At 32.9% G+C, this 18870-nt stretch overlaps 2 protein-coding genes across 2 annotated transcripts; one reads left to right on the forward strand and one right to left on the reverse strand.

Annotated features, from left to right (window-relative positions):
* Nucleotides 1–6069: 6069 nt before the first annotated feature.
* Nucleotides 6070–9316, reverse strand: LOC116766223 (solute carrier family 22 member 3-like). Its single transcript, XM_032656006.2, has 7 exons — nucleotides 9026–9316; nucleotides 8515–8713; nucleotides 8119–8219; nucleotides 7688–7839; nucleotides 7015–7614; nucleotides 6527–6708; nucleotides 6070–6436 (listed from the first exon to the last, which is right to left on the reverse strand). Exons 1-7 carry the CDS (start codon nucleotides 9190–9192, stop codon nucleotides 6260–6262), a joined length of 1578 nt encoding a protein of 525 aa, XP_032511897.1. The 5' UTR covers nucleotides 9193–9316; the 3' UTR covers nucleotides 6070–6259.
* A 1934-nt stretch (nucleotides 9317–11250) lies between these two features.
* On the forward strand, nucleotides 11251–14176 carry LOC116766224 (uncharacterized). The gene is made up of 3 exons (XM_032656007.2): nucleotides 11251–11900; nucleotides 12340–12475; nucleotides 12675–14176. Exons 1-3 carry the CDS (start codon nucleotides 11877–11879, stop codon nucleotides 13988–13990), a joined length of 1476 nt encoding a protein of 491 aa, XP_032511898.2. The 5' UTR covers nucleotides 11251–11876; the 3' UTR covers nucleotides 13991–14176.
* The last annotated feature ends 4694 nt before the right edge of the window (nucleotides 14177–18870 follow it).

The raw sequence follows: 18870 nt of genomic DNA on the forward strand, positions 1-18870 counted from the left end.
TTATATTGGCTTGAATAAATTTACATTTCTGATTGAAAAACATAGTAACCAAGTTTTCAGTTTGGATTGGTCTTGATGGTAACAATGGCCCAATTGATAAAAATTTATACATTTAAAAAAATACATGTAGAACGATGCATTGGCAGTCAAAATCATGATTTTAATCATACTGTAGAGGTTTATAAAGACCAAAATATTTTTTGAATTACTTACACCAATAAATGTCCAAATAAATAGTGATGCAAAATTAAAATAAATGCATTCCGATTGTATTATTCACATGAACATTTATAAAATTCTGAACAAAATGGCGGAAAAGTTATACATTTAAATAAACTAAATTTGAAACATCAAATGTAAGGCATCAAATATTTTATTCATGAGATCCTGATGCAATTTCCGTTGGCAGTGTTTATTTCGAGTTTGATTGTTTAGGAGTGTTTGCCTTGTCGCAAGTTTTACAGAGTTCATCGCAGACCTGCTAACCAGCCTGTTTTTTTTTATTTCTAAAAGCATAAACACTTAGAAGAATGTGGCAGCCTTTATTAATAAAAGATATTTAATAACAAATTACTAAGTATAACAACTTGACGATAAGTTATGTGGGACAAATTTAAAAGAGTTAAGAAGCTAGATTTAGAAAAGAATGTAATTCAAACTATCACATTCAAAAATGATTGAATTTTTCTGCAAAATCTGCACGAAGGTAATTTTCAATAACACATTTCATTGCTTAAATTTTTGAAAGGAAAAGTGTTTAGTTTTTATGTGGTAATAATAATTTTTTTCTAAAGTAACCAAAATTATATAAAACATTATTTGAAAGTGACAGAGGCTGAATAAAAAATGTATAATATTGGATATAAAGAAGGTCATTTCATATATTATATATGGCCATGATTTATTTTAAGGCTGATTTATTTTTTAAGGGTTTCATTAAAATAGATGGGTAGAGTCGTAAATGTTAGACACACTTTACCTTACTGTAAAGGAAAATAGTTGAAGATGGAACCTTTAACCAGTGTTCATTACACACTATCAAAATGTTCTGTTTAAAATTCTTTTGATACGTTCTTTAATAACAAATTGAATCAATTTTTTTTACAATTCCGGACCATTACTTCGCTATATTAATAATTGATTAAAATGAGCTTCTCAAGAAATTTTCATTTAATTTCCCACTTCACTAAACATTTGATACACTTAATTTTGGCCGCTAATTAACTAATTATCCGAACGATCTCGAAGACGCTTAACAGAAATCGCTTGCCTGGACCTAATGGTCTGCGAAATTGGTGCCCTGTAGTGCTTGACGTTTTTCTATTAGCTTCAGATATTAATAACTCTAATTGCCTGATTTCTCACTCGGAAAAACTCTTATAAACTTTATTTTTATCTTTTAATTGGGTTTGATTAGTTAATATTACTTACTAATGGGTAAAGCCAACCTTATAAGGAATGAATTTTATGTGTGTCAGTTACGATTATTAACATAGACTGGACCGGAAATGTGGAATCGTTCTTGGAAACTTTTTATGAAATCTTTTATTACTTATTAAAAACTTAAACGTAGAGAATGAATTAATAAGCATATAACATTTTATTATTCTTTAAACCTCAACCCTGTCGTACCGACAAAAACAGCAGATATTAAAAGCAAACATAATATATTAGTATAAAATTGTCTGTTTTTAAAGATTCTTCAATATGCAAATGCTATCGTGTTTCAGCGAACAGCTTCTGCCATGTAGTGGAATAAATTATAACAATAATTACTAAAATATATTATTCAGCAGTTAAATTAGATTCACCTCGATTTAGAATACTGTACTTAGTGTATATTGAAACAAAATTAATTTTTGAAAAATATATGAATAAAAAACTGAAAATATTTAGAATTTCTAAAAAAATGTTCTGAAGAAAATAATGAAATATGTAAAAATATTTTTATGATCGTTAATTTCTCCTTAAAAATGTTAGAAGAAATTAGAATCAAAATTATTTAATCCCTAAGATCCAATTTCTAATTTTATTTTTGTGTTTACGTATGTCAATAAAAAAAATTTATGTACCAAAGTCTTAATTTCAAAGGTTAATTTTAACAGCCTTAATTCCTTTAACGAGTTTGATTTTAAGGACTTTAATGTAAAATTTGTTTAGCGAGTCCGTAATGACATTAACTTAATCGCCTTTGTACCCTTATTTGATGGGTCAGTATTCTTAAAGACAACAACATTTAAAAGAACAAAAATATAATCTTTATTTCGTGGAATATTATTGTTCTTTTCACTAAGAAAGCGAGGATTATGAATTAGCATTATTAAAATGAATTGTAAGGTATGGGTCGCAAAAATATATACTCAATTTAATTTTATACTAAGTTTGTTATTTCTTTTTGTAGCAAATGTGGCAAACGAACAGGCGGCCTACTTGACGGAAGGTAGTCACCGTCGCCCATGGACATCTGCAACATAAGGTATGTTATGGATACGTTGTCGACCTTAGTTGTGGAAAACGGAGAGGAAAAGAAGGGAAAAGGGAAAGGGCAGGAAAGGGTGGGAAAAAAGAAAGGGCAACCCGCGCCCTCGCTCATCTGACGAAACGCTGCCATACAAGGCTACTTCAAGCCGACATTCTGTGAAAGAGTGGTGCTTCCCTGGCCGAGCCAGCCAATGTTCGAACTGTAATAACTGACCATAGTTAGGCTCTACCAGTTACTTAGGACTAACTTAAAACATGACATATTTACTTGGTAATCAGAAAAAAACTTAATGGTATAAATTATTTCCCCACCTCTTTGCTCTTAATTACCCTCGTTTTTACAAATTTATGCTGTATTGAGATATTTTAATATAAAATTCACTATTAATATTAGACAAACTTGGTTCAAATCGAAAAATATTTCAAGAGATAGGTCTAACTACAGCTTATGCAAATAGATAATCGTTTTAAATAGAAAGTTGCGCAAAATTTTGCATGAATAAAGCGAGGAATAAAACAAACGAAAGTCTCCCAACGTCACAAGTGAGCGTAATTAATATAAGTCTGCTACCATTAATTCAGTTTTTGTTGTGTCATAATTCATACCATCCGTACTTGACGTTGCAAAAACTCCTCCGAAATTTGTATAAAAGAGCTTCGAAATCTATTCATCTTGAGGACTCGTGCTCGTGCATATGACGAAATGACCAGCTTTCACATTTCACGTTCAAAACATCATTTAGACCCAGTATTACATGATACCGCTACCTTAATACATGTATAATACTTTATGGCAAACGAAAATTATTCTTGTTTTTTCTAATATATTCCTTTTATTGGTTAGAATAATAAAGGCAATTATTCATAATAGCGAGTACTTTTTGTTAATTACTCGATATTTACAAAGGGAAATCAATTTCCTTTTCCCTGTTGCTAGGACTCGCTGGCACAGATAATGAATTTTTATAGTAAATTAATGATATAACAAAAATATTTTGAATTAAGGTTTGTAAAATAATTTAAATAAACCATAAATTCTCCATAATAAGATACCTCAGTCCGCACCTGACCAACGTGTAAAATATCCAAAGGGGTATCGGAATTCAACCATAAATCCTTGCTCTTATCAACTCGATGTACGTTTGGGAGTGTTCCCTGTCTGATATTGTTGAAATGGATATAATGCGATCTATTTATCAAATGTTCAACGAAATGTACAAATATTTTAACATAGTGTTAATAAACTTATACTGCTTTATAGGTTGTACCCGCGACTTTGTCCACTTGGGACAGTGAATTTTGATAGCATTTTTTGAAATATGTTATGTTTTAGTATTGAACAATATTTTATTATAATGCTATTTTATTATACACGATATTAGACTTACAGTCATTGGCATAAAAGTTTATAGGCTGCTATCACGGGACAGAGCACATAAAAATATAGTCATATATTTTTTCCGTTACAAATTATAAGACGTATTGATGTACTTTTAAAAATGTAACCTTACTTGAAAACAAATCAACATATCCTAAATAGATATAATGTACGAATATCTAAAATCTATAGGATAGTTTCGCTTGTCTCGACTCGCTTTACAAATAATTCTTTGTGAACACCTAGTAATGTCAAGCCTAAGCTGATCCCTATTTCGTGTTATGAAGTATATAGATCTTGGCTCAACGTACATTGGTTACTAACATTTTCCAAATTATATGTCTTTTATAATCAAAACTTTATATATAACAATATTTAAGTCCGAGGCAATGAACCGAGAAAAAATATGTATGCGTAGATAAATAAATTAATTTATTAAATGTTCGACTTAACTTTAAATTAAAATTATTTTATTTAAGAGCTGATTGATATGAAAGAAATTATAAATATTAAGTGAAACCTACCTCACTATATTATTGAAAAATATCTTCATCAAAAAAGCCGTTGCTGAGTTAAGCGTGCACAGGCGCACAGAAAATAAAATCTAAAAATCATTTGCTTTGATAAAAGTCCGAATAATATTTTTTATAATATATCATCCATGTACGTAACGTTATATTTTAATGTTATGTATAGACAAATAAGTATTATTTAAAAACGTCACTTACTTTAATGCAAGAAAATTGTATATAGTCTTTTTAGCACATCGTATATAAATAGCATATAAAACATTTAAATTATTAGATTTTTCAATTCTAACGAAACTTTATGGGAACAAATAGTTTATTCTTAATTCAATAAATAAAATCAATTTGACTCATAAATAATGACTTCATGTATAATATATAATAAAGAAATAAATAAAACCTAATAAAAAAGCCTAATTAATGATTTAAATATATCTATAAACAGTGACTCTTTTGTAACATTAACAATGATTGTGGTTCCTTTCAAGCCTCGAATATTTTAATTTAAAAGTTTCATTCAATGTTAAGCATTTTTAATATGCCAAATGAGATATCTGCAAATACATCCTTTGTCACTAAGCCTTTTTATGAAGCACTAATGACGTTGTAATGCGATACAAACAAATTACCTCCGCACCGACTCCAGCTCTGATTACTCGGTTATTATTAATTTCGTTTAATTAAACATTATTCGGGACGCTATGAAGAGTTAAGATGGAACGTGCATTTTACATCGCAACGCAAAATCTGTTTGGGATGTTAATTTGTTGGAATAAATTATCCATTTGTGTAAATATTCTTGTCTTCGTCTTTTGGCGACTGAATATTATTTAGTTTTTTTTTTTTTTTATAAACGACCAGTTTTTCCTTGGGACTAAGCTTGTGTTTTGCATTAACAGTATAAAAATCCCATGATTAAATAATCGCGTCATCCTCATTTTCAAAAATTCAAAACTACTACCTTCCTGACAATATCTCTAATAAAATTATAAACAATTTGGATCATTATATATTTCATGTGCACCATTTCTGCTGGAAGACAAAATTGATCACCTTAAATTTATTATTTTAATCTATATTTGAGCGAGAATTGACGAAAAAATTTAAAAGTAGTAATGTATATATGGAATAATAACTTGATGTTATCTGATACAAAACGTCAAATTTAAATTGAGCTAAATATATTAAAGCATCTCCCAGTGTGATATTATCTTCTGAAGGAAAACAATCAATACTGCTAGAGGTGTTAGGAAAGAAATGTACAAAATTATAGTTTTTTTAAACATAACGTTGCAGTACTTTATTATTTATAAATCATAAGGATTTATTGAGTCTTCAAAAAGTGTAATAACCTTTCAAATATCAGCGAGCTCGTAATCCCCGAGGTGTAATTAATTATTTTGAATGTTCCGTGTCTTTCACGTTTTAATGGGGAAGATAGTCATTTAAAATTAATGGGCGGCCATCTTGCTTCTCATCAAAATAAGCCGTTAAATAAACGTAGGAGGCATTGTAGAGATAATAACAGAGAAAGTAGATTTATTACAAAACGCTGTTGTGTATTTGCTTCGGATATTAAAATGAATTTTATGATCGCTATGAACAGAATAAAGCTTTTACTCTGTTCATAGCAATGGAAGGATACCTTAGAAAATACCAAAACTAGCTATTAAAAACAAACAATCATATTGTTTTTTGTATTTAAGTATTTTCTTTCTTTCAATATTTTAAAGAACAAGTAATTTCCATATTTTTTTTTGTAGTAACAAGACATTATTTTCTAAGCGAAAAAACCGGGCGTTTATTGTGCTTATCAAAATAATTCCAAATATTTTTTTAGCCTCACAGAAAGCGAATTTCATATAGTCGTAAATCAACTGTCTTCTTTCACCTTCTCAACATTAAGACGAGTAACACCTATAGCTTCAGCTTGGTGCACATTATCAGGTAGAGGTTCATTATCCAAATCAGGTACCAGTAAAGTTGTGAGACCGGCAGCGATTGATATACTCCCAAATAACAAAGTCGGAAGACTTTCCATATACTGAGTCTAAAATAAAATATTTTAGAACAAATATCCATATAAAATAAAATTTATAAAATATAAAGTTTAATTCGACGTAGTGGCAATTACACTTACGAGTAGTGGTGTCATTGGCGCCAAAATGGATCCGATACGGCCGATAGCTGAACACAAAGCGTGCATAGAATTTCTCGAATAAGTTGGAAACAATTCCGAAGTGTAAATATATACGGTACCGAAAGTGAATGTTGATACAAATCTTCCCAGAAAGTACATGCCCGTTGACATCCATACATATTCTGGAAACGATAATTTAATTCTACATTTAATGAAAAGTTAACTATATCAAAGATTTTTCCCAGTACACATTTTTATGAAACTATGGTTTCCATATATACATACGACTTCTTGTGTTAATTTTACCTGACGTATCGGTTACTTCACAGCAACCGTGATCACTGACAGATGACTGTCGATTAGTTTTGCTTTTGGTCATCAGATAAAAAATATATGATTAATCACGTAGTATATAAGAAAACTATAGGTTAATTTAAACATTTAAGGTTAATTTGCATAAAAATAATAAAAATAAGTAATAATATTACTTTTCGGCACGAAGGGTTGAGTTAAACATAAGAGTCCTGCTGTTATAAATGAAACAAGAAGTGGCTTCTTCCTTCTAAATCGTTTTAGTACATAAAACATCGCAATACTGGCTGGGATATCAGATAAGGACATGATGGCAAAATTAAAATATTTGTTCCCTGCGAGCGACCCCACATTCACTATTAAGCCAAAACAGATGAACGTACAAGAAGTCCACCATAATAAACATATTAAAAATCGTTTCGCAACAATCCTTGATCGGAATGTCTCCCTCAAGGCAGAATTCTTTGTCCCCTCTTCACACTGTATATTAAGAAGCATTTTTCTATCCAGAGAGATTTTATTTATCTTCGCCATTTTTAATAATAACTTTGTTGCTTGTTTCCTCTTTCCTTTACTTAATAACCATCGCACGCTCTCATCCATGATGAAATATATTATGATGTACAGGAAAGCTGGAGCGTAAATAACTCGAACAAAGTCTCTCCAGTATGGCACTAAATATGCTGCAATGGCAAATGTTACTCCACCCATGGCAGCAATGACGCACAAAAATATTTGTTGGTGCAATCTGTAATCGCTGTGAACCAGTTCAACGGCTAAAACAATAAAAAAATTCTGATTAGTTTTTCCTTTATCCGTCCTACATGTAATGACAAAAAAATGTTTTACCTAAAATAAAAGCAGGTGAACAGTTATCTCCTATAGTGGCTTCGAGCCACTCTAAAATTACGTATAATGTATAGGTATTTGAAAAACTCTTTGCAATGCCTAGCACTCCGGCAGCTAAACCTGATATTACTGTTGCGGCTTTCCGTCCAATCCTGAAAATGAGCGTACAGAGTTAATTAAATTAATAACTTAAAAACTTTTAAGGGAAGCTATACGTATGCTGAGACAAAATCTCGACTCATACAAGTTTAATCAAATTAAATTTCGATGTCCATCCTCAGACACAGTTCTAATTTCGGAGTGAAAAATATTTATTTAACACTATAGAAACTATAAAATTAGAATCAATGGTGGTAATTATCAAAAATAAATACAGAATTTTCCTTAATAACAAAATTATAATAACCAAATACGTTGCTTTCAATACATACTTATCGGATAGCTGTCCTTGAAAAAATAATCCACACATGAGTCCAATACTATGAACGGTTCCAACAAAAGTTCTCTTCCAATTCTGACACGCTAACTGAAACTAACAAAAGAATGGATTTTAAATTAAAAGAATAGAAAATGTTTCTTCCAGAAAATTAAAATTTAACGTTCATTATTTTTATGGTTTGTATTAAACTTTTCTAGTTCCGATATTATTAAAAGGCATCTTGAGAAGAAATATCCTTTGTTATAGGATGAAATTATAATTGAATAAAAAGTCTTAAATTGTGCATTAATAAAAAATATATATCAATGTATATTATATAAGAACATAAAGATTTAACAATACAAGAAGAGCCTAATATAAAAGCTTTCCAATGCGAATAAAATAATACCTCGGCGACAAAGCTATCGTTTTTCTTGTAAACCCATTCATCACAAGTTTCTACAATTGATGTGTTGAAGCTGAATGGATCACATTCTTTGAGATCGAATCGGTATCTCTTACATCCTCGTGAGTCTGGCGGAACACTGAAATTGTACCACGAAGACTCGAAAACATTGCTTTGCATTTCACACGGTTCTATTTTGCATCTAAAACAGATAAAGTTCATTTAAACTCCTTTAGCTTCAAAGGACTTAGTTTACTTAAAAAATACAAAATTGTTCATAAACTTTACTATATATATATCGTCTTACAAACTAAATGTTTAAACAATAAATAATTTAGTTGTCAGTTAAATGTTTCATAATATAACTGTTCTAATACAAAACTAATACTACATTTATTAATAATGCTTGTAAATTATCACACACTGACTGTTTCATATTCCTTTTGTCAATTCCCATTTATTTTAACTAATGTGTTCTTGAAATTGTATATTATTTTTTATTAAACAATTTTACCTGTATGGTGTTTCCTCTGCAACTATAACGTAATTAATGCAATGCATGCCATTGTTGAAAAAAGCAAAACTGATCAAAATAATCGCTTGAACGTGATAGCGATTAATAGCACCAAATTTTTTCAACACCTCATCTAAATGCACACTTTTCTCATCGAGTGCTACCATGTTGGAGTTATTTCGTAGAAGCCATTAGGTTTAAATAAAATGGCTAATGTTACTTAAAAGCGTTGAATTTCCGTGAGACATCTTATCTCTGTTCCTCTGTACCGTGAACTATTATTTAGGAACTACTTTTTATAACGGAACACCATATCCCCAATAGACGTTAGTCTCAATAATATAATCGACAACGTCCGTTCAATTCGAACCACTAATAATATAAGTGTTTGTGATCATCCATCTCCTTGGACGACACAATTTATTGTGTCTTAGTGAAATACAACAACAGCATTAAAATAAGTCATTTTTTTCACTACACTAATAAATCTGAAAACTAAAAAGAATTTTCTATTCCCAGAAGATGTGGGGTTTATACCATTTGATGGCAGCTTGAACGAGCTAAATTGTATCATTATATTACTCTAAATTTTAAATTTCGGGACTCATTATTGAAAATTATCGTGAAGGATGGATTTCAAATTCGTACAACGAGCAGGAAGATCTATTTTAAAGATAATAAGAGAAATATATATCTGCTAAAATACCCAAAACTATGATTGCTATCGATGAACAGCTTAGCATAGCGGGCAGGCAAGTAGAATACCTAGCAAGAGGAAATAGTTTCTGAAAGCGCTCTGGCTTGTAATCTACTAATCAAAGGCATTGTTAGGAGATAGAGCCTCTGTCTAGATTTACCTAATTACGTACTCGACTCACCAACGTTTGAAACACGCGGCTATTTTATTTGGAAAGACTCAATTATAATTCATATTTTATATTTATTACTGCATCTGTCCATCATATTGTTAAAATTTTAAAAAGATAATTATTTATAGTAACTGCAGTCATGATCAATAAAATCTTATGTATTTTATTTTCTTTTAAATTATAATTTCTATCTTACATTCAGAAACATTGTATCGAAATGTACTTAACGTAGTTAAAGTTGTTAAAATTATACAAATTCGAACCTCATTCCATACTTCACTGATAACATATAAGAATTAGCAAATATTTATTTAAAAGCAAGGATCAAACAGTAATGAAAACAAATTGAAGAGTTTAATATTCTTCACAACTGTGTGTATCGTTACTAGAATTAAATCCCCGAATTGAGTGTTATGCCTAGAGAGTTTTTCATTTGGAGACACCAAGAGTAAAGTCAACTGTCGATGATACGTCATTATGGAGATGAACGTGTCTTAATGAGTGATTTAAATATACATTCTTTTGTGGTAAGACTTATTTTAGAAGCATAACTATGTTACCTATATACAGATTATTTTATAAGAGAAAAAAAATGGATTTTTTTCATGTGTGTAAATCTATATATACTAAATCTTGAATCAAAGTTAATATTTTTGTCTTTATCTGGATAACTTTAAAAATAATCATGTTAACCAAAAGTCTCATAATAATAAATATTATTCTGTTGTATTAAAAACTAACAAAATATCATACTCTACATATTTATAATTATCGGAACGTTGTCAGTAATTATACTGTCGTTGAAATGTGTTCAACAAATTTAATCAAGAGAATATTTAAACAAGTGATATTGTAAAATAAATTCAAAGATAATATAAAACAGGTTCGAAAGTAATTCTTCATAGTCACCTTAGTAGTGCATTATCGGGCTAGTAATTAATGTAAACTTTTTTATATATAGGTAGTTTAGAAAATTGTATAACATTGTTTTTTGTTTTACGAACGACGAATGAGCTAAAAAACCTGAGGCGTAATAATTATCCAAAGCCATTTTCAAAGAAGGGGGGTCTAACCAACATATAACCGGCCTTGATTTTGCAATAAAAACCTACAGACTCCCTTTTTATGGGGGCGTTGTAGATCATGGGTAAAACTTTTGATGAGAAATAATTCTCCCCTGCTTCCTTCTCCTTCCCTGTAAGTGATATTTGCTCGCTCAGTGAAAAAAATCCCACTTATGCTGTTACCTGAGCTACAACTCGTTCTAAGTTGATATGTGAATTCACAGCATCGGCAAAAGTACTTACATCTGTTAATGAAACTGAAGTTACGTTATAGTTAAGTTATAGTTGTACTTTCTGGCCAACCAACGATAATAAATCGAGCAGCTCGTATAGCATGCTTACTTTGTTTAAATTACACATTTCTAGACTTAATCACAGTTTTTTGGTGGATTTATGAATTGCCCAAATTAAAGGTGAAGTGCATAGAAATCAATGTTCACAGAAACCGGAAATCTTTCTCCAAGGCTATTTGAATAGTTTTTGTCGGTAGTGCGCAACTCAACTTCAATAATAAGATTGTCTTAAAATCTTAAACAGAGTATTTTAACATCTAGCTTCGGTTATAGAATATGTAAAACTGTTGAATTAAAAAAATATTGTTCAAAACTATTCTTCAGAAAGGTCACTAAGTTAGTTTATATCTTTGGAAGTAAAATTTTGTACATGTGCTTCTTCACTTAGGGCATATACAATAATAATTGCAAAAATATTTTTACTCAAATAACACTCAGACGTACCTAATACACATATGTGTATGTTCGTGTTATCAAATATGTTACACAAAGGACTGGTTATTTTTGAACAAAATGTAAGCTAGTTTCTACGACAGTTCAAAGTGGTCTTACACTTATATTACGTGTAACGAGGAATTTTATATTTTCCATTGTATTTCGTCATTAGACAATCGAATCTAAAAAAATGAAATATCCGTTTTTGAGGCAGGTGAGATAATTTATTATTATTATGTTTTTTTTCAGTAATGTTTTATATAAACTCATACTTATAAATAGTACAAACTCACGAATTTTGTCTCTTTAGATATTTAAAGTATTATTAATTTATGTCTTACGGTATGTGTGACTATATTATATTTGTCAGTAGTTGAATTGTTTTTTTTTATCTTCTTTATTTCGTCACCGGTTGGTAAAAAGTTTATTTGAAATTGACAACAAAGCAGATGGTCATAATAATATAACAAGATAAAGATAACAAATATTTTATGATTCTAATTGTCATCTTAAGCAATAATTGAAGTCAACAATAGGTCACAAAAAAAAATTATTATAATTTATAACCTAATTAATATAAAATTAGGCAACTTTATATTAATTTGTAACAAAATTAAAATACGCAGAAGATTACACAACTTTTTTATTTCTAGTTGTTCGTTGTAACTTCAGCGCAACTAGCTGTGGTTACATGTGGAGGTGTGATCGGGTTCCCGAGCATCTTACTCCAACAATTCAAACAAAGCGATAGCCTCATAAAAGTAGATTTTCATACGGAATCATGGATAGGTAATATGAATTTTGCTATAAAATTAAATTTATAACAAAAATAAAATTTTGCTTGTTTGTTACTTTAACATACTTTTGAGCGTTAATTCAGTATTAGAACAGTACTAATTTACTTAATTTAGTTTTATTCAACTTTTTAGTCAACGTTTTACCTTACTCATATTACATGCATATAATTGAAGCCGTTCGGTATTTTCAGCTGCAGTTCCAGGGATGGCAGGAGTAGCTGGCATATTTATACCGCACCTAATGCAAAAGTACGGAAGAAAATTTGGGTTTCGTTTGATTTCCTTGCTCATGATAATCGGTTGCGTCATAATATACTTTGCAAAAAGTAGCTTAGTTATTATTATCGGTGAGCTATTTCAAGGTGTCGGAAGTAAGTCTATGACAGTCATAACGTTTACAACTCTGAGTGAAATGACGAGTCCTAAATTTCGAAATAAAACTTTAGCTCTGTATGGAATCGCTCAAGTTATTGGTATCACACTAGTGCATGTGTTAGGATGGATTTTTACATATAAGACATTGTGCATTTACTTAAGTGGACCCATTTTAGTTGCATATTTATTAAGTTTTATTTGGCCTGAATCACCTTTTTGGTTGGCCTACGTTGGCAAGTTTGAAGAAAGTAAAAAATCTTTTATTTGGCTTCGAGGAAAGGATGAAGAAGCACAAAGAGAGATGAACGAGCTTTTAAACAGTCAAAGGGTCTTTCTTTCCTCAAGAACATCTGGCAATCAATCGAGATATTCTAAAAAATCTATCACTGACATTTGGACAAATGTGTTTCGACGAGATTTTTACTTACCAACACTTCATATACTAATACTTATATCCTGTTATTATTTTAGTGGTAACTTGACTGTAATTGTGTATGCTATTAATCTCATAGAAAAAGTAACAATAGATGGGGACACGGCTTTTTTAGGTACTGTTTTTATAGATATTTTTGTTATCATAGGAAACATTGCATGCCCGTTATTTTTAAAATACTTTGATAACAAATCAGTTCTGTTAGCAGGAGGTATTGGTTCCTCAATATTTTTAGTAGGCTCCTCTACTGTTTCTTATTTACAAACTTTAGGCGTTATATCAAATGATTCCTTACTATGCTTAATTTTTTTAACTTTTTGTATGATGTTTTCAAGTTTTGGATTATACTGTGTACCGTTTTGTTTAGCGACAGAAATAATTCCTTTAAGGCACAGGGGGTTTTTGAATTCTTTGTATATTCTATTCATCTGTATCTTTTACTTTACAACAATAAAAATTGCACCTTATTTAATACTGTACTTATCTGTACACGGATTACTTTTGACGTATGCCATTTTGCTAAGTATTTCCTTGTTTCATGTTTGGAAATACGTACCAGAAACTAATAATAAGACATTGCAAAGCATAGAATTATATTACATTAATAAAAAAGAAGCAAATAAGAATTATGAAACGGAGATAATGGACACTAAAACAATGTTACCTCTAACTATCACTGGGAAAGATGCTGAAGAATAAACCGTACGATTTTTAGTACATATATTCTGAGGCAAATATTTATTACACTAAAGGATTACCAAGCTTATTTATTATTGTAAAAATGTATTGCGATAATACTAGTGTCATATTAGGTAATAATATTATAATGATTAAAAATAAATTGTTATAGAATAAATGTTTGAAGGGAAACGATATATTTTATTAAAGGTGAAATTATATTTTGCGATCGAGTCAAAATTATTTAGTTTTCATTTTCAGTTTAATTCCCTTTCACTTCAGGTCCTGTTGATATATATATATAGATATATATATATATATATATATATAACGGAGGATCAGAAGATAGCTCTAACGGAGGATCACAAGATAGCTCATTATCAGACATAGTGAACGATGGAACAAGATTTAGGTGGTAACGCAGCGAGTTCATCCACTCCAAAAAATGTCGGTGACATTCCCTTTTTTTCTCTGTCAGTTGTTCAACGTCAAAACCGACACCGGGGTGACCTCACTCAAGCTAACTGCTTGACGTTGCCAGCTAATTCGTAATAATTTGTAAAATAAAATGGAAATAAAATCATAATTAATTCTGACGCTCCGATACGGCCATCGTGACATCTCACACGTCCTCGTGTGAAAATAGAAAAGGTTCTGCAGTAGATAAAAATTTCCACTCGGCCAACCTGGCACAAATAAAGAACTCGGAATAGTCTTAATTATTTTATGGCAAACAGAAAACAACTAATCCTCTTTTATAAAGCAAAATTATTACAACAACCAAAGTACAACCATAAATTAGCAATCAAATTTAACTTAAGTAAACTATGATTCAGAATACTAATAATCAAATAATGAACATCATTTTCGATTATAATATACGCGGGTACTAAATTCGGCGTCCGAACAAGCCATGGACAACCTCACATAAAGTTATTATACCTGGATAACTGAACGGAGTCCGAACAAGCCATGGACATCCTTACAGCATCCGACAACATCAGGATAATCAGGTCGGCGTCCGAACAAGCCATGGACAACCTCACATAAAGTTATTATACCTGGATAACTGAACGGAGTCCGAACAAGCCATGGACATCCTTACAGCATCCGACAACATCAGGATAATCAGGTCGGCGTCCGAACAAGCCATGGACAACCTTACATAAAGTTATTATACCAGGATAACTGAACGGCGTCCGAACAAGCCATGGACAACCTTACAGCATCCGACAACATCAGGATTATCAGGTCGGCGTCCGAACAAGCCATGGACAACCTCCTTTTAACATCCGACAACACATGGATAACCGCGCTGGTGTCCGAACATGCCTTGGACAACCATCCCGGCATCCGACATTATAACATATCGCTAATTTTACAGTTTTAACAAGAACTAGTAGATAGCACAGCAAAGTCATCGTCAGAGTCATAGTCGTCATAGTCTGGTCCAGGCATCCTACGGAGTCTATCATCAAACCGTATCTTATCATACTGGGCATTTCTAGTTATGTTCTCTATTGTCTGATCTCGTACAATAATCAGATCGACTTCGGGCTCTACATCACTAGCTAACAAAATATCTACTGGCCTAACAACCTTGACAATAAGCAATTCCAGAGGACTTAACCCCGTGACTCTGTGTTGTGAACAGTTTAGTGCTAGTTGTACATCTGGCAAAGCTTCCTGCCACGACCGTTTACCAGTCTCGGCGGCAGTAAGCATCCTCTTAAGAGTGCTCATTGTACGTTCGACCTGCCCGTTTGCCCGAGAACTACCAGCGGCAATAAGGTGTAGTTTAATGTTAGCAGAATCGCAGTACTCTTTAAAATCTTTGCTGGCAAAGCATCTGCCCTGGTCTGCAACGATTCGCGTAGGCGCACCAAACAAAGAGATTCTAGCTTTAACTGCTTTTATACTACTAGTCGCATCGATGTGTAAGGTATGGTGGAGCAAAACAAACTTAGTGAAAGCATCGATAACTACAAAAACCTACTCCTTACTATCACTTTTTTCGCTAAGCTTCCCAGTGGCATCTATGTGTAAAGTATGCCAAGGGATCGCTATCTTTGGGATGGAGTGAAGCTTGGCTTGTGTTTTGCCAGATTGCGACTTTGAAATTCTGTATGTGATGCAATTGTCACAGAACTTTCTCACGTACTTGGTCATCTTATAGAACCAGTAAAGTTCGTACACTTTCTCTAAGGTCTTCTCCCATCCCAAATGCACCAATCCCTCATGCACACCATTAATGACTGACCACCTCATAGGTAAGAAACGGGACTTACCCCGACGCTGTATTTTGCGATACAAGACACCCGATCTGAACTCGTGAGTCTTTGCAATATCGTCAGGCAACTTCTTAGCTTTAAGGTCATTCACCAACTTACTAATTTCTTCGCCACGCTGTTGTTCTGCTAACAGCCAATTACTAGTGAACTCAGTAATAGTAATTTGTTCTGACTGTACCTGTGAATGGTGCGTGTGAGCTTCTTTGACTGGAAGAGGGTTTCGTGAAAAGAAGTCCGCATGTGCCTTACGCTTACCATCAATGTGAATTACATCAAAGTCAAAGTCCTGGAGAAATGTCCACCATCTCTGAACTCGAAGCGTCAAATCCAGCCTTTTGCAAGTTCACTGAAGGGAGTTGTAGTCGCTTAGTACGATAAACTTGAGACCATGTAGAGATAGTAGCGCAAATGCTTAACCGCGTTTACAACCGGTAGAGTCTCCAACTCGTATGAATGCTATTTCGACTCTGCGGCTGTAGTACGCTTACTAAAATAAGCAACTGCATGCAGCTTACCTGCTTTTTCTGCATAAGCACCGAAACGTATCCAACCGCACTTGCATCAGTATGCAACTCGATCTGTAGATCTGGATCGTAGATCATAAAAACCGGCTCCCGTGGTAGCTTGGAAATAATTTATTGCCTTACCACCTCATTCTCAGACTTCCAATCTAGTTTACTATTAGAGCTCGAAGTCAACGCGTATAACGGTGCCATTGTCTGTGAGAATCCCGCAACAAGCTGCCTAAAATAGAAGACCAAGGATACTGGTGAAAGGTGAAAAACTAGGACGAATAATATTTGGTTAACTTTTTCTCTAACAATTAATTAATTAAAACAAATTAATTGGTTAACGTTTTCCCTATCAATTTTTCGCTCCTGAGGACTTAAACGATAAGGGCGACAACTTAATGTTTTGTGGGGGTCAATGAGCCTGATGGTCATAGGGTCGGTGTTGGCGTGAGTCATAGGTACACCAGTAATAAACGACTTTTCGAAAGACTTCAAGATGTCAATTAATTCTGCTCTATGTTCTAAAGGTACATCAGTATTAAATTAAAGTTGTTCATTCTCGCTAACACTACACGATTCGATAATACAAGTTTTCTCTACACTCAACAGTTACGAGTCATGTGGACAGTTAGGCTTTGAGATAATTTTTCAAGTCCTACCATTATGTCATATTGAAGGCAATAGTCGGGTAAAACATGAAATAGGATTTCTAAAGTAATGTCGTCAATCTTAATAATAGTCAAAATCTGTAACATTGATTTAACAGATGTTTGCCCTATGCCTGTCATATTAATAATACTATTCAATCTTCTACCACTAAATTTGCTAGACACAGATTCTTTAATTAAAGAGATTATGGTACATATATCCAGTAGGCGCATCTATATTGCTCAGGTCCACCCGCTTCTCTATAGTTGAAGCTAAGCTGCTACCGTTGCCTCCGCCCTTGCTCCTCCACTTCGGGCAGCTGAATGAGTAGTGGCCTTGCCCTTGACAGGAGTAACAAGTGATGGAGAGGTATTCTGCAGCAGGCTTCTTATAGTTGTTGAAGCGAGTTTGGTTATTGTCTCCATTTGGCTTCAAATTCCTCCTCGAGAAGGACTGAGTAGACTTATGGCCCAGTTTCCCACAGTGAAAGCACTTGATGCTTGCATGGCTTGTAGCTGGGCGAATCCTCTTAAAATCTGGCACGTCACTGTTAGGTGGAGCTCTTCTCTTTAAAACGACTCCGCTGTAAGCTCTTGTTGCAGTCATTTTTGCAGTTGCAGGACAATCGTTGAATACGAGGCGCGAACTGCGAAATATGTGCCAGAACTGTGGCTACCGCGATCTGTTCTATCGTCAAGTTTTTCCACCTTGATATAATAAAGGTCATCAAAGAAGCACCATATGCAGCAAGACATTCATTTTCTTTGTTTTGCTTCCAGCCATATTAATAAGGTAAGATGCCACAGTCTCAGGACTTGCGTACCTTGCATTGAAAAGCTTCTTGAAATTTTCTCAGTCATCCCTGGAAATGATACAGTCAACAGTCATGTGGATTCGTCTCCTTTCATTGCACGACTCAACGCAATAATTAACGGGGCGCCATGTTGGCATCCGTCAGTAATGCACGTGTCCGCTGTTGCAATCTAAGCACGTCCGTCCACATTGTGTCGGTCCGGATCAAAATCAGGAAGACGAAGTTCGTTCGGAGATCGCGAATGCTTCACGGCTTCTAGCATGGCCAGAAAGTTTCTATTTTGCTGCTCCAGTAACAACAATAACTTTTCGCTTTCGGATGTATTTCCAGCACGTGGGGCGTTCCGGTTACATCCCACTTCTGATAACGGAGGATCAGAAGATAGCTCTAACGGAGGATCACAAGATAGCTCATTATCAGACATAGTGAACGATGGAACAAGATTTAGGTGGTAACGCAGCGAGTTCATCCACTCCAAAAAATGTCGGTGACATTCCCTTTTTTTCTCTGTCAGTTGTTCAACGTCAAAACCGACACCGGGGTGACCTCACTCAAGCTAACTGCTTGACGTTGCCAGCTAATTCGTAATAATTTGTAAAATAAAATGGAAATAAAATCATAATTAATTCTGACGCT

This window comes from Danaus plexippus, chromosome 15, assembly GCF_018135715.1.
Source record: "Danaus plexippus chromosome 15, MEX_DaPlex, whole genome shotgun sequence".
Lineage (NCBI taxonomy): Eukaryota > Metazoa > Arthropoda > Insecta > Lepidoptera > Nymphalidae > Danaus > Danaus plexippus.

What these genes read in the sequence shown, in the direction of transcription:
- LOC116766224 (XM_032656007.2), top strand. Translation starts at nt 11,877, where the DNA reads ATGAAATATCCGTTTTTGAGGCAG. An exon ending in AATATCCGTTTTTGAGGCAG is followed by an intron (nt 11,901 to 12,339) that starts GTGAGATAATTT and finishes TTTTATTTCTAG; the next exon opens with TTGTTCGTTGTAACTTCAGC. An exon ending in TCATACGGAATCATGGATAG is followed by an intron (nt 12,476 to 12,674) that starts GTAATATGAATT and finishes CGGTATTTTCAG; the next exon opens with CTGCAGTTCCAGGGATGGCA.
- LOC116766223 (XM_032656006.2), bottom strand. Translation starts at nt 9,192, where the DNA reads ATGGTAGCACTCGATGAGAAAAGTGTGCATTTAGATGAGGTGTTGAAA. An exon ending in CAAGGACAGCTATCCGATAA is followed by an intron (nt 7,840 to 8,118) that starts GTATGTATTGAA and finishes GCTCATTTTCAG; the next exon opens with GATTGGACGGAAAGCCGCAA. An exon ending in TCAACCCTTCGTGCCGAAAA is followed by an intron (nt 6,709 to 7,014) that starts GTAATATTATTA and finishes TATCGTTTCCAG; the next exon opens with AATATGTATGGATGTCAACG.